At 43.5% G+C, this 15,605-nt stretch overlaps 2 protein-coding genes and 1 pseudogene across 2 annotated transcripts; 2 read left to right on the top strand and 1 right to left on the bottom strand.

Moving 5' to 3' along the window:
• Positions 1-6,313: 6,313 nt before the first annotated feature.
• Positions 6,314-7,375, bottom strand: LOC147978361 (uncharacterized; annotated as a pseudogene).
• A 1,506-nt stretch (positions 7,376-8,881) lies between these two features.
• Positions 8,882-13,165, top strand: LOC147978360 (uncharacterized). Its single transcript, XM_087514722.1, has 2 exons — positions 8,882-9,906; positions 10,117-13,165. The coding sequence occupies exons 1-2, from the start codon at positions 8,924-8,926 to the stop codon at positions 13,163-13,165; spliced, it is 4,032 nt and encodes a 1,343-aa protein (XP_087370848.1). The 5' UTR covers positions 8,882-8,923.
• A 559-nt stretch (positions 13,166-13,724) lies between these two features.
• On the top strand, positions 13,725-14,705 carry LOC125539755 (1,4-dihydroxy-2-naphthoyl-CoA thioesterase 1). Its single transcript, XM_048703264.2, has 2 exons — positions 13,725-14,175; positions 14,295-14,705. The coding sequence occupies exons 1-2, from the start codon at positions 13,846-13,848 to the stop codon at positions 14,478-14,480; spliced, it is 516 nt and encodes a 171-aa protein (XP_048559221.2). The 5' UTR covers positions 13,725-13,845; the 3' UTR covers positions 14,481-14,705.
• The last annotated feature ends 900 nt before the right edge of the window (positions 14,706-15,605 follow it).

The raw sequence follows: 15,605 nt of genomic DNA, 5'->3' as shown, positions 1-15,605 counted from the left end.
CCACTGGTACTTCCTCCTGCACAACTCCTGTTAGGCAATTTACTTGAGTCCTCTTTGGCACATGCCGGGATACATACTTGATCCTTCTCCCTTCTGGTGTGGTAAGCAAAATTGACTTAGTAGCACACTCAATATTCCCTTCATACTTTGATAACCAATCCATGCCTAATATCACATCCAATCCTTGAGATTCCAATACTATTAGGTCTGAGGGAAAAACATAGTTACCAATCCTTAATGGTAACCGATCACACCATAGACTAGCCACATACTCTGCTTCGGGCGAGGTTACTAACATGGGTGACCTAAGGGCTTGGGTTGGTAGGTTATACTTATCCACAAATCCCCTTGAGATGTATGAATGTGATGCTCCAGTATCAAAAAGAATGAGTGCAGTAATTGACTTAACCAAAAACTTACCTATTACTGCATCGGGCTGAGCTTCAACCTCCTCCACGCTAACGTGGTTCACCTATCCCCTGTTAAAAGGGTTCGGCTTCTTCCCTGAACTTCCATTGCTATTTCCATTTGGTAATTCAGGACATTCATTGGCATAATGTCCTGTCTTCGAACACTTAAAGCAAGTGACTTGGCTTAGGTCCTTCTTGGCTGGGGTTGAGGGGTTGGTGCGGTTTTGGCCGTTGCTTCCTCCGTTGCCATTACCATTCTTGGTGCCATTGTGATTGTGCGAGCTACCTCCTCCATGGGTATGCTGAAAATGTCCTCCCGGTCTAGGGGTAAAACGTGGCTTCTGCTGAGCTCCTGAATTGTACTTTCCTTGTCCATACTTCCTCTTGCGATTCTCAATTTGTTGTTGCTTCCCTTCAATCATAAGAGCACGATCTACCAACTCCTGGTAGTTGTTGAATGTTGCTACCATCAACTGCATGCTCAACTCATCATCAGTCCTTCCAGAAACTTCTCCTGCTTAGCTGCATCTGTAGTGACGTCATCTGGGGCATAACGTGCTAACTTACTAAATTCCTCCACATACTGGCAAACTGTCCTTCCTCCTTGGCGCAAGTTGCGAAACTCACGCTTCTTCATGGCCATAGCTCCTGCTGAAACATGGGCAGTACGAAAAGCCTGCTGAAACTGGTCCCATGTGATAGTGTCGACAGGGAAAGTGGCGGTGAAATTCTCCCACCATGATGCTGCGGGTCCTTCTAGCTGATGTGCGGCAAACTTCACCTTCTCCGCATCTGTGCATCCTGCTGTGGTCAACTCCCTAGCTGTCTTGCGGAGCCAATCATCTGCTACTATCGGCTCGGTGCTACTGGAAAACACCAGCGGATTCAGCCTAAGAAAACGGGCTAAGTGGTCAATAGGTGGTGGTGGTGGTGGTGGGTTGTTGTTGTTGTTCCCCTGATTCTGATTCTGGACTAGCAACTACATCAATGTGTTCTGCTGCTGGATCAACTGGGTGAGCTCCGGTGGAAAGGCAAATCCGGGGTCACGTCTCGGAGGCATCTGAGGGTTTAGAAAAGATGAGATATAAGAATAGAGGGGGTCTAAAGAGAAAACACTACCCATATGCACATGAGGCAAAACAAACAATTCACTTCAATCAATCAAACAAGGGCATACAATCGATCTAACTATCGCAAAAGTGCTCAGACTACTATATTTACATGGTGGACTACTACTACTGATGAGGTGGTCTACTAGAAATATTCTTCGGTTGTTGACTCCATAATATCTGCTCCAGCTTCATCAACATAGTCATCATCGCTACTATCTGCTTCCGAGTCGGTGCCGTCGATGATGATGTAGTCTTCCGGGCTAATTTCCTGGGGTTCTTTGTCTTCATCTACGGGCATAGTGTCTCCCATAAATATTCCAATCTTCTTGATCAGGTCGTCATTCTTCTCCACCAATACTTCAATTCCCTCTTCATAATCTTCACGTGTAGCCTTGAGTTCTTCCTCCAGTTCCTTGATTCTAGTCTTAGCCTTCTTCAGATCTATCATGTCGGCGCACATCTGGTTCTCCTGTCGTCGAATGTGCTGGTTTAACTCCTGGATAAAAGCTGCAATTGATCTATCCTTCCTGGTGTTGATCATCTCCCAGTGTTCATCTCGGCGCCCACAAATCTGGTAGATAGTATCCTTGAGATCCTTGCGGTAGACTTCTCCAATGCGTCCCATGGCGATGTGAGCTGCCATGCTCTTTCCTAGACTCCAAGTTGGTGCATCAAAAGAAAACTCTATGGGCTCAGTGACTGGCATGAACGTCCTTCCTGGAACTTGAACTTGAATCATCCAGCGCTCTTCTTCAGGTAAAGTGGCGTTGTAGATTCCCGTGAAGCTTGGTACTCCTATGTTCAGATATCTAGTGACTTCCTTCAAGTGTCGTCCAAAGGGTGTATCTTCATCCGGTTGTGTGAACTTGTTCCTTGCATCCGCCATCCTAAAGAGTAGAAAAGATGAGAGGTCAGAAGAGAAGAGAGTGAATAGTGACCTAGGTCTTGTGCTTAGTGGTCGTGTCCTACAGTCAGCGTGTGCTCTGATACCATCTCTGTAGCGACCAGACCTCAAACAGTCTGATCTCTATGCTCCGGTGTCATCCCTGGATCAGTAATGCTGACACCACACAGTACTCGGAGGATTTATAGCAGAGTAGCAATCACACACTTATTACATCGAGTGTCTCAGAAGAGAACTTATTACAATAGATATGGCTTAAGGCCATCTAATAACGATAATAGCGGAAGGCTTGGAAGATAAGTGAGTCCATCAACTCCAACGGCATCATTGAGTATAGAACCATGACCTAAAAACTCCTTAATCGTCATCTGAAAAGTCTGCAATATTAACGTTGCAGCCCGAAATGGGCCAGCACATGGAATATGCTGGCAAGGTAACACATAGAGAGTAATAGAATGAAACAGCTATACTATATGCATATTTGGCTGGTGGAAAGCTCTATGGTTACAGTTTTGCGTAATGCCAATTTTTCCCTACTTCAAAGGAATAAATTTAATTACTATCATGGTGGTTGTTAAACATTGAGAATGGTTGACGGCATTCTCAATCCCAATTAAGCATCATCATTAAACATAACCCAACAAAATTAATTTAGAGTAACATGTTGAGATTCACATGATAATCCAGGTACTAGATACTCAAGATGTCCATAATAGGGGGCACGGCTAACCATGATTAGTTTATTACACTCTGCAGAGGTTTGCGCACTTTTTTCCACAAGACTCGATCGCCTCCGTTTGGTTTCTCGCACTGCATGGTGTTTGAGAAGACGGATGACCGAGACATAGTCTTTCAGAAGCGCTAGCACCTTACGATGGGTAGACCGTACCACCTACATCCCCTACATCTGCTAGTCTACCACTGTAAGAGTTCGCACGACTTAGTCAACTATGCTAGAGCCCATAATAGCTTGTGGCTGCACACGGAAGTTTTTCTAGTATGAATAGTCTCATGATCCCTTTGAGCCTGGGTGGCGGTCCAAAAGAAAACAGGTAAGTCCTGGAATACCCAGGTGCCTCAATCCACCCAGATGTGTGTTTAAGTTGCCACCTTAGATAAACCATTAATTAACAATCTCACATCTGTCATGGATTTCACTCACCCAATCCATGTCTACTAGCATAGCATGGCATAATAAGCAAACGTAGAAGTAACTCCCAAAGGTTTGATAATAAACAGGTAATAGGTACTACCTCATCTACTTCCCATCCCACAATTTAATTAGATCCTAATCATGCAATGTGTGAGGATTGATCTAATGCAATAAAACTGGGTAGTAGAAAAGGTATGATCAAAGTGTTACTTGCCTTGCTGATGATCCGCGAAACCTAACGATTCAAAGTAACAGGTGGCGCACTCCGAGTATTCTATCGCAGACAAACAAACAAGCATACAATAAGTACTCATCTAATGCATAGATAAAACTCAAATAAGAGATCTAACCAGAAGGTTCAACTTAAGAACTCCGGTTGGCAAAAAGAATCAAATCGAACGAAGCAACGAAAGTCAAACGGCGAAAGAAAACAACTTCGTTCTAGCAATCTGGATCTAGGGCAAATTTTACAGTAGCAAAATCTTGTTTAAGTTGGTTAAACGGATAGAGGGTTTCGAGACGAAACTCTAGGCGCTTGAATCGCCTGATTCTGATAAACGAGCGAAAAGTTAAACTAAAACGAAAATCGGATCAGGAATCGCGATCAGAAAAATCGCGGATTTAATCCGAGAAAAAAGAAAAACGACGAACACCGAATTTTTTTTCGGCACGGAAATCGAGGCGCGACGAACCTCGGGCGGCGGGATCGTCGGCGGCGGCGGCGGCTCTGGTGGCGCACGCGGATCGAGGCGGGGCTGATGGGCTGGGGCGGCGCTATTTAAAGGCTGCCCCCGGGCGGTGTCCCGCTCGGGTACGGCCCGAAGTCGGTTCGTTTTTTTTAATTATTCCGCTCGGAAGAAAAATAAAAAGAAATACTAAACAGACTCCAAAAATTCCGAAATAAATTTTCACGGGCTTCTAAAATCAAGCCGCACAAGGTGAACATTTATTTGGGCCCTAAATGCAATTTTGAAAAACGCACTTTTTTCCTAAATTCAAATAAAACACCGAAAAACTCTGAAATAAAATCTTATTTGATTTTTTTATTAAATCCTCAATATTTCTTTATTTTGGGAAAGTCATTTTATTCCCCCTCTCATATTTTTGTAATAGAAATAATTGATGATTAAATAAATAAAATCAAATGATCCTATTCTCAAAATTTGAGAGAACTCAAATATGAAAATAACGAAATCCCAAACTCTTTCCGTGGGTCATTGAGTTGCGTAGAATTTCTAGGATCAACCAAAATGCAAAATAAAATATGATATGCATGATGATCTAATGTATAACATTCCAAATTGAAAATTTGGGATGTTACACTCCATTTCTTCGTCAATTGCTAGGAGATCTACGGGATAAAGTGTAGAGGCTGGAGGATGAACTTGCTGGCCAGTCAAGGGAAGGAGAAACTGTTGTTTTGAGAGAGAAATTGGAGAAGAAAAATGCTTTGGTCGTAGAAACTAGAGCTAGATGTGCTAGAAGAGATGAGATGCAGATGTACAAGTCTCTGTTTTATGGCATGCTTCTCTTTGTTGCTGGTTTACTTGCAGGTTTCCTTCTGTGCCAATAGAGCTAGAGGTTTCTGGTGATGTATTTGAGTGGTATTGCAATGTACTGGATCTGTTGATGGCTGAAATGAATATGAAAGTGATCATGTTGGCAACATATGGTGTGAATTAAAATTCTGAATGTTACTGTAAAATGGGCTTTTGGAAAATGAGAGTGGGAACAAAAGGTCTTTTGGCAGCATATATATATAGTGCTTTTGGCAGCATGTGTATATATATAATGGCATCCCAAGGTTTTCGAGTCGACGAGTCATTATGGGTCGGTGAGTAGTCAAGGGTTGATGACTAGTTGACGAGTAGTCAAGAGTCGATGAGTAGGCAAGGGTCAATGACTAGTCGATGAGTAGTCAAGGGTCGATGACTAGTCGATGAGTAGTTAAGGTTCAATAACTAGTCGATGAGTATCCAAGGGTCGATGACTAGTTGATGAGTAGTCAAGGGTCGATGACTAGTCGATGAGTAGCAAAGGGCCGATGAGTAGTCAAGGGTCGATGACTAGTCGACGAGTAGTGCCTTTGGCAGCATATGTATATATGTATTGTTAAATGCAAATGGAATTGACAGCACATTTAGTCAGACACATTACAAATTGGCAGCACATTTAGTCAGACACATCACCATATATTTTGGTATCATATCAACTTGGCAGCATATATCTTGGTTGACAACTAGTTCAGAATACCAGCATTGCATGGTTCAAAAGGAGTGACAACCAAAGCTAGCAATTGACAGTATTACATAGTTCAAAAGTGACAGCCAAACCACAAGTTCATACATTACTTATCATTACACTAGATGCCATTACCACAATTACTGAAGATCTAATCCATAAGCTGGAAAACATCTTCAGAAATTGCCACTACTTCATTAACCAAGTAAGATTTGCACTTAAGAAAAGTTCTTGATTAATTTTCCATTATAGAGAAGAAAAGCTCCTAATTAACTAAGTTTGCAATATAGAAAAGAAAAACTTGCAATTAAGTAAGAATGCATTATCTTCTGCTGATCAGAAATGAAAACCCAACCCGCTCCTTGGTCATTAATATCCAAGTCTTCGATTAACAGAGCAATAAACCACTTCCAACTATCATTGGTCTCTTTCTCCACCACATCCCAAGCCACTGGGTACATCTGATTATTTGCATCCCATGCAATTGCAGCCATCAATTTACCTTGACAAGCTCATACCTCTTCAGTGATTTGACTAATTGGTTCTTGCTTTTAAAACCATTCCCAAACTAAAATGTGGATTTTTTGTCTCTGGATTGAACCTAACATATTGGCTCTTCCTCCCAACCATATGACCAATTCATCTTCATCATAACTATAATCCTCATCAGTGGTCTCAAACTCTAGGTCATGTACAACTTCTTCCACATTAGCAACTAGCTCTATAGGAACTGGACCTGTTGACTCCTTTGAGAACCAAATTTCTGAAGCTTTCATCTTCTTCTTAAATTTCATGGCATGTTTTCTCAGCTCTACTACCTCAGATTCCTCTCCATTGTCATCAGCATATGCCACATAATCAGGATCATCTGAATCTTCAGAGTCTGGACCATGTTCTGCAGCTTCTGGAATTGGAGCTACAGTTTGGGTAGCAACAAATGGTGAGAAGGATTGATTATTTGAGAACCTTGGGACAAATCATCAACTCTGAAATTGTTCTTCACAGGGCTTCTTATCACTTGAGTAACAACACCATCCTCATTAGGAACTAAGATGTGTTCCAAAATGTCTGACTCTGCTACTGCATGAACATGCTGAACATTTGTTTGAACAAGATCCTCTTCTTCTGGAGTGTGATAACCGCATCTGGTTCTTCCTCACTGCTATTGTTCACCATGTCATGCAACACATCTTCTTTAATATCAGAGCTGCTATCTTCTTCCTCTGCTTCATTTTGCTCACCATTATACTCCACAAAGACATCAACAACCCCTCCATCTGTAATGTACTCTGACATCTTTCATGTAACCTTCATCGGTGTATAGAAACACTAGTCCATTAACCAACTCTCTCCTTGGCATAAGAAAATACAACTTCATGCTCTCTTTAACTGTTAAATGATCTGCTAAAAATCCTCTGAGCTCTGGCACTGACAACTTATCCCTCTCTATCTCTGACATTACACTATCTCCCCCAACATAATCAAGAGATGGACCAATATGAATGAACTCCCCTCCATAGTGAAACCTGACATTGAGCACCTCTGCTGGATCCATGAATTGGTTGAAAAAACCCTACATAAACACATATATGCAATCAGGTTCACCTACATTCAATGCAATATTTACTTTCACACAATATTTACAATCAGAAACCTACATTCACTGCAATATTTCCATGTATGAGTTACTAGTGCAAAATCTGCAATAAAATCTTCAGTAATCTAGTGCAACATTTAATTTGAGACAATCTTCGACACCTTCAGTAATCACAGTTACAAAACTGACTAAAAGGCTACAAAATCGATTAAACCAACAATCCATGTAAGGTATCGGTCCATGAATATGTATTTGGCCCCAAATCCTTTCATTGAACATGCCACAAAATCTCCAAAAACCCCCACCTTTTGCCACTGTAGAACCTAAACCTAACTACGGGTAGGAAGAAAAAAAGACCACCGATCAATCACAGGTGATGAGGACGACTCACTTGTTCCTTTGCCGCTGGCGTGGACGTCGGAGCTCGCTGCGGTCATCCGCTCAGCGTCGCCATTGCCACCGCGGGAAGAAGCTGGTGCGTCGGGAGAGAAGGGGAAGGGCGAAGTGGGCGAGGAGCGATGCGAGCTGGTCTGACTCAACTATTTCGCATTTCCGGTGATCGAGCGGGGCCCACAACGATAGCCGACTCGGCGATCCCAGCCTTCCTATGTTTGGATACGCCAGCAAGGACGAAAACGACTGGGAACAGAGAGTTGAGGGTGCTGATTTCTAGGATTTGGAGGTTAGGGTTTAAAAACGACGAAGCATACGCGTTCAGGGTTTAAAATAGACTTTACTCCGATAATAATGGCCCAGTCATAGGTGGCGATGCCACGCGAAATCCTCAGCACAAGGGTCATGCGACAAATCATGTCTTATTTGCTACTGCTGGACTTTTCTGGACTGGCGTGATGCCGTTCTTGACTTCTCCACTCCTTCTAATCCTTCCTTCTTCCAATCCCTCCTTCTATGTCTCCAATCCTTAATCCCCTTCCTCCATTTCTATATCCTGATTCTCCACCGCCGCCCTCGATCCCTCTACACAAATCCCAAATCTGCCGGTGCCATTCATCAATCCTGTAGAAGAATCGAGATCGACCCATTGCTTTTGTGGGAAATAGCCATGGATTCAGCTTGTACAACGATGGATCTGCTCCCTCTCTCACCATTCATCACGCACGGTAAGAGCAGAAGCCCTCGTTGGTCTCCTATGTTTCCTGATCTGGAGGTAGGTGATCCGCCGGCCCCCAAAAAGCGCCACGATGATGAAGCAATCCAGAGGATCTTCACATCCGCCCTTACGCAGATCCTTGCCCAGGCCTCTCTTTTCATTCTTTATGGTGAATTAGCTTCAGATCAAGGTCTGGGTTCCGCTGTTGTTTATGTTGTGGTCATCAGTAGTACAAGTTCGGGCAACTTCAGCTCTTACCCTTGCCAAGGCGATACAGTGGATCTCAGGACTGATTGGCTTAGAGAAACTATGGAATCTTGTCTTGATGTCGATAGAAACTTTGTTGAATCCTTTTCTCGGGCAGCGGCGCATGGCCCTAACGCGCCTCGGGCGCCATGAAAGCCATAGCTTGGAATTGCCGAGGTATGGGCCGAGACCTCGGCAATGAACGTATGCTATTTCTGGCCAATCTGATTCGTTCTACTAAAGCTCAAATAACCTTTGTTTCCGAAATCAAATCTTCCAAGGTTCGGTCGGTTGATCTTGTTAATAGGTTTGATGTTGCTAATAGTTTTGTTGTTCCTTCTAGAGGAGCCTCTGGAGGGCTCTGGCTTATGTGGAATGATGAACTCAATGTGTCTGTTCATAGTGCCTCCTTTCATTATATTTTAGCTAATGTAGTTCATCTAGCCTCGGGTGTTCACTTTTGTTTGATTTGTATATATGGTGACCCCTACAATAGGCAGACTAGTGCTATTTGGAGTCAAGTTTCTGCTTTTGTGTATGATAACTTGGGTAAGCCCATGATGTGTATTGGAGACCTTAATGACATCTTGTATGATACAGATGGTTGTAATGGTAGTGTTAATTATTATCGCATGTCTGCTTTTCGTTCCCTTGTTAAAAATTGTGGTTTTTTTGATATTGGTTTTAGTGGTCCTGCGTACACTTGGCGTAACAAACAGCATACTGTTAATCCTATTTACAGACATCTAGACCGATGCCTTGTCAACTCTGACTGGTGTGCGCATTATCCTAATTCTAAAGTGCTCAACTTACCTATTATTCTCAGTGATCATGCGCCCATTCTCGTTTCTACAGACGGTAATTTTCTTAAGCCGAGGCAAACTTTTAAATTTGAAAACTGGTGGTTGCTTGAAAAAGACTTTACTAGCTTTGCAAAATCTGCTTGGAATAATTGCACTTTTACCTCTTTTACAGCAAAGTCTTCTTCTTTGGCAGGTTCTTTGAAGAAGTGGTGTAAGAAGAAAAAGCCCTTCCAGCAAGAGCTTTTGGATATTGAGTCCAGTATTAATCAGATTCAGCAGCTTCCAATTCAGCAGCAAAATCACACTTTGGAAAGCTCTCTCACTCTTAGGTATGAACAAACTATCTCTAAGCTCAATCAATTTTATAAACAGAGAAGTAAGAAGGGTTGGGCCACTGCTGGTGATCGTAATACTAAGTTTTTTCATCAGGCTGTGATCAAAAGAAGAAAAAGAAATACTATTTGTTCCATTAAGGATGAGAATGATGTGCTTCATTTTAAACCTAGTGCTATCACTAATACTTTTGTCAATTATTTTAGATACATCTTCTCTTCGCCAAACAATAACACTGCAAGGCCTTTTCTTAATACTCGTTTGCCTGACAACTCTTTGGATCCTACTTACTTTCTTCCAGATAAACATGAGATTTTGCAGATTCTCAAAGATATGAAGTTGAATGCTTCTCCGGGTTCGGATGGATTTAATGTTGAATTTTACCTGGCAGCATGGGATTGGATTGGCGAGGAAGTTACTCAACTTGTGACTACCTTTTATAAAACTGGTATTTTACCTCCTCATATCAATGACACTAATATTGCTCTCATTCCAAAAAAGTTAGTTCCTCAAGTTCCTATGGATTATCGTCCCATTAGCCTTTGTAATGTTGTCTACAAAATCATTGCGAAATCATTGGCTAATAGGATTAAGCCTCATATTCCGAACTATATTGATCCGGCACAACAAGCCTTTATTGAGGGTAGAAGAATTAGCGATAACATCATTATTGCTCAAGAGATTACTCACTCCTTCGCTCTAAAATCGTGGAATCATCATGCTTTCATGCTCAAGATAGATCTTGCTAAAGCTTTTGATCGTCTTGAATGGAGTTTCATTGTGTCTGCTCTTGCACGTAAAGGTCTGCATGGTCATTTCATTAATTTGATTCATGCTTGCATTTCTTCTCCTACTTTCTCTGTGCTTATTAATGGGCAGCCTTCTCATAAATTTAAAAGTTTCAGAGGTATTCGTCAAGGCTGTCCCATGTCGCCTTATTTGTTTGTTATTGCTATCAATGAATTATCTATTGCTCTTAATGAAGCTCTAGCTGCTCATCATCTCCAGGGTATTTCACTTGGTCCAGATTGCCCTTCTATTCATTCTCTGTTGTTTGCAGATGATCTGTTGGTTTGTGGTCAAGCCACTATGCAGGAAGCAAATTCTATGGCTCAACTCATCCATCACTTTTGTTATATTTCAGGTCAAACACCAAATTGGGCCAAATCTGCTATTCTTTTTAGTACTCATGTTAGTCAAACCACTATTCAAGAGATTAAGCAAGTTTTTCCTGTTTCTATCATGGATAACAATTTCACCCATCTTGGTCATCCGCTTATTCTTCCTGCTAAAAATAGAACTGCTGCTTACAACTTTGTTATTGATAAATTTCTGAATAAATTGCCTGCTTGCAAAGCTAATATGCTCTCTCATGCTGCTAGGCTTGAGCTCATTAGGTCTGTGTTCTCTGCTATTCCTGTGTACTACATGTCTAATATTTTGTTTACCAAAAAGTTTATAGCCAAACTCACTGCTATTATAAGGAACTTTTGGTGGACAGGAATCAGAGAGAATAATTCTAACAAGAGCCTTTGTCTTAGGGCTTGGAAGGACATTTGCAATTCCAAACAGGAAGGTGGTCTTGGCATTAGGAACTTGCAAGCAATTAATGAGGGATTACTTCTTGCAGCTGCTTGGAGGCTTGCTAAAGACCCTTCCTCCCACCTTCATCTTGTGCTCAAATCTAAATACTTCCATGATGCCTCTATTTGGACTGCTATTTCTACTACTCCAAAATCTGCTTTCTGGTCATCCATTTTAAAAATGTTGCCTAAACTGAAAGATCACTCTTTTTACCAACTCACGCAAGGGAATATCTCTCTTTGGAGTACCCCTTGGTGTTCCCTTTGGGCTTCTGTTCATGACAATCTTATTATTCAGCCTTCAGGATACATATATCCTTCTCTTGTTAAGGACCTTTGGATACCGGGTCAGAAAGTCTGGAACAATGACCTCATTAACTCTCTCTTTCAACAGCCTCTAGCCTCTGTTATCATTCAAACTGACATTATTCACCAAGATTGCCCGGATATATTATGTTGTGATCTAACTCCTAATGGTACTTGTTCTTTCAAGTCCACTTATAAATTGTGTTTGCAGGATATTTATGCCAATCCAAGAAATACTCCTTCCCAAGTTTCTTTGCAGATGAAAAATCTTCTCAAGTTGATTTGGAAGCAAAAGTTGATGATCCCCAGAGTTCAAACTTTCGCTTGGAGACTCCTTAGGAAAGCGCTTCCCACAGGTTTGAGGGTTGGGCGCTTTTCCGCACATATTTCTCAATATTGTTGCAGATGTGGTCAGCAAGAGGATGAGGTTCACATGTTTTTTCTTTGTGACTTCGCTAGAGCTGCTTGGTTTTCTCATCCTTGGTTCATCAGAACATATGCTTTAGTTCAGACATATACCAATATCCATAGTATTATTCTTGCTTTACTTAATATGAACCATCCGCATGCTTCTGTTGTCAACATTCTAAATTTTATGTGGTGTCTTTGGAAAGCGAGGAATGATTATCTTTTTAATAGAAAGAAAGCTACCCCTCACCAAGTTAATATTGCTGCTACTTCTCTATCTAATGATTTCTGTGATCTGCTTAACAGTTCTTCACAACATCAGCCTCAAAACTCCAGTTGTATCTTAACCCATACTAATCAACTTCCCTTGCAGGGACAAACGCTTAAATCAGATCTTCTTATCACGGGACCGAAAGTATATACTGATGCATCTTTTAAGTGCAAAAAAATTCCAGGTTTATTGCAGGGAACAGCAGCCACTGGAGTTGGTATCTACATTTCTTTGCCGCACGATCAGAAGGAAGTCAGCGTGCAGATTCAAGCTTCCACATCAATTACAAGTACTCCTCAGCAGGCTGAAGCGTTAGCTCTTCTCTTGGCTGCAAAAGTAGCTAAATGTCTCAACATCAGCCAGCCGACCTTCCTCACAGACTGTCTCTCTTTGGCTTCATTTGCGGCTAGTAGAAAGATTACTGAAACTGCTACCCCTTGGACTATTAGGAAAGTTTTAGCTGATTTCTTCTGCTACTCTTCAGACCTTCAACCTAGAGTGTTCCATATTTCCAGAGAAATTAATGGAATTGCTCACAACGTCGCTCATCAGGTTCTTACATCAAATGTAGAACCTGACATATGTTGTTTTGCTTCGGCTCACAGGAACATAGCTTGCCCTGTAGTTTCTCTCCTCTCTAATTTCGAGTTTGAGGGCTTTGTAATTCATGCTGTACGTTGCTATTGAGCTGAGCTGAATGAAAAGTTTAGCGCTTCATGCGCCTTTTGTTGTTCAAAAAAAAAAAGGGTCATGCGACAAAAACTACTCTCTCCATCCGGGCTTGAAAAGCCGAGAAGTTACAGTCACACTTTGAAAGATTGTCTACAGCAGAAAGAGTACACCTGGAAGCTTCGAGGAAACGAAGGCATCCTTCACCTAACCTTCCCACACGCTGCAGGCTGACTCGTGGGTGGACCGTGTGCCTTGGGCTCATTTCTAGATCGTGTCCTCCGGATGGTACTCTGCAGCCACCAATTTCACTGTTTAGTGATTATGATTAAGATTGACACTTGGCATATGGTGCCACGTAGGCGCCCATCACGGCAGTGAGATTCGTGTGGCAGCTTCACCAGTAGTACTATACTACGGTAGAAGTAGTAGTACTACTACTGTAGCGGCATGGTTGTTGGAGGTGATCGACCAACTACTAATGAAAAAATGAAAAAATAAAATGGGCAGATGATTAGGACATTGAAGACTTTGAATGATCCAACCACTGCTCAGAACTCTCGTAGTTGTCAGTAATTATTGCACTGCACGGCTGGCTCTCTGTCTCGCTGTCTGCCTCTTCTAGCTAGCTACCACTCTCGCAGAGTAGATTTTCTCCGCGAACACGAAGGGGAAGGGAATAATTAAGCGAGGCAGGCATGGCGGCGAAGAAGCCGAGTAGTGCCATCGACATGGCGGAGCTGGACCCGGTGCTGCACGGGGTGGGCTTCGAGATGCAGGAGGTGTCGCCGTCGCTGCTCTCCGGCCGGCTCCCGGTCACCGAGCGCTGCTGCCAGCCGTTCAAGGTGCTGCACGGCGGCGTGTCGGCGCTGGTGGCGGAGGGCCTGGCCAGCATGGGCGCGCACATGGCGTCCGGCTACCGCCGCGTCGCCGGCGTGCACCTCGCCATCAACCACTTCCGCAGCGCCGCCCTCGGCGACGTCGTCCTCGCGCGCGCCGTCCCCGTCCACCTCGGGCGCTCCACCCAGGTCAGCACCCTCATCGATCGACTTGCTGTTAATCGCCTGGCAACCTAGCTCGCTTGCTTGCTCCTGCATCGGACATGGACCTGGATTGAAGGATTGATTGGAACCGTGGATTTGGATAGGTGTGGGAGGTGAAGCTGTGGAAGATGGACCCGTCGGAGGAGGGGAAGAAGGGCCCGCAGATCTCCGAGTCCAGGGTCACGCTGCTCTGCAACCTGCCCGTGCCGGACAACCTGCACCACGCCGGCGACGCCCTCAAGAAGTACGCTGCCGCAGCAACGACCCCCACCCCCACCAGCAAACTGTAACTAACAGCATCATCTCTCTATGTATATTTACTGCTCCAGATAATTTTCCTCTTCTTGCCATCGAGCTGTTAAAAATCTAAGAGCAAACAAACCCTATCAGTCACTCCTTTTTCTTTGACATTACCCTATCAGTTACTTCCACTGGTACAATGTATCTGATCTGTGCAAGTATGCATTGCTCTGTCCTCTCAAGGTATCAATCAAGCAGCCCCTTAATGTTCTTCAGTGGGTCTAGTTCATCTGTCCATCTCCCATCGTACAGTACATCTCTTTGATTGATCAATCAGTTGGATCAGTTACACCTTAGAAAGATCAACAGCATGAGCAAAAGAAAAAAAGCAATGTTAAATAGAAGGGAAATGTTTACACCCGGCGCGTCAGGCGAACTTTGGGCCGGACGTGCGCGGGGCATTCGATCGTGGGGGCATCATGTGGTCAGAAGGGAGCGCAACCCCATCTTATCCCTTTGTTTTTTTACGTTGACTTTGGCTACTCGGCGCACTCCCATCCTCTTGCTCCTCGCGTGCTTCCCCGTCAACCGTCGTTATCCCCGCCGTTCCCCTGCCCGACTAGACGCCGGCGAGCTGCTACCACACATGGCTAGAGTGCGAACTGGAGTGCTCGCCGGCGAGCTGCTACCACACATGGTCGGAGTACGAACTGGAGTGCTCGCCGGCTACCACACAAGGCTGGAGTACGATCGAACTGGAGTGCTCGCCGGCGAGATGCTACCCCCACACACGGCGTGCAAACCATAGCTGGCAAGGCAAAGCTGGAACATAACACTGGTGGCTTCGTATGAGGACGCTACACCAACGTTTCAACCGGCATCGCTATTTGCTGGAACCAGTGTCTTTTTTTGCTGGAACTAGACACATTTTTTGCTACCATCTTTTTTGATTTGCTAGACCAGACCAAGGTTTGTTACCACCGTATTTCAATTTTGCTGGAAGCAGCCTAGTTTTTTGCTACAACCGTCTTCTGGTTTTGCAAAGTCCGCCATTTTGGCGACCGGTGACAGCAACTTCGGCCATTTTTGCTACAGCCGTTTCAAATTTTTGCTACCACCGTCTTTGTGTTTTGATACATCCATTCATGAGGCCATGGTACATTTTTACGACTGAG

The sequence above is a fragment of the Triticum urartu genome, chromosome 3A (assembly GCF_056163025.1).
Source record: "Triticum urartu cultivar PI428250 chromosome 3A, HENAU_Tu73, whole genome shotgun sequence".
NCBI classification, from domain to species: domain Eukaryota; kingdom Viridiplantae; phylum Streptophyta; class Magnoliopsida; order Poales; family Poaceae; genus Triticum; species Triticum urartu.
The sequence above is the reverse complement of the archived record's forward strand: the minus strand, read 5'-3'. Positions and strand labels throughout refer to the sequence as shown.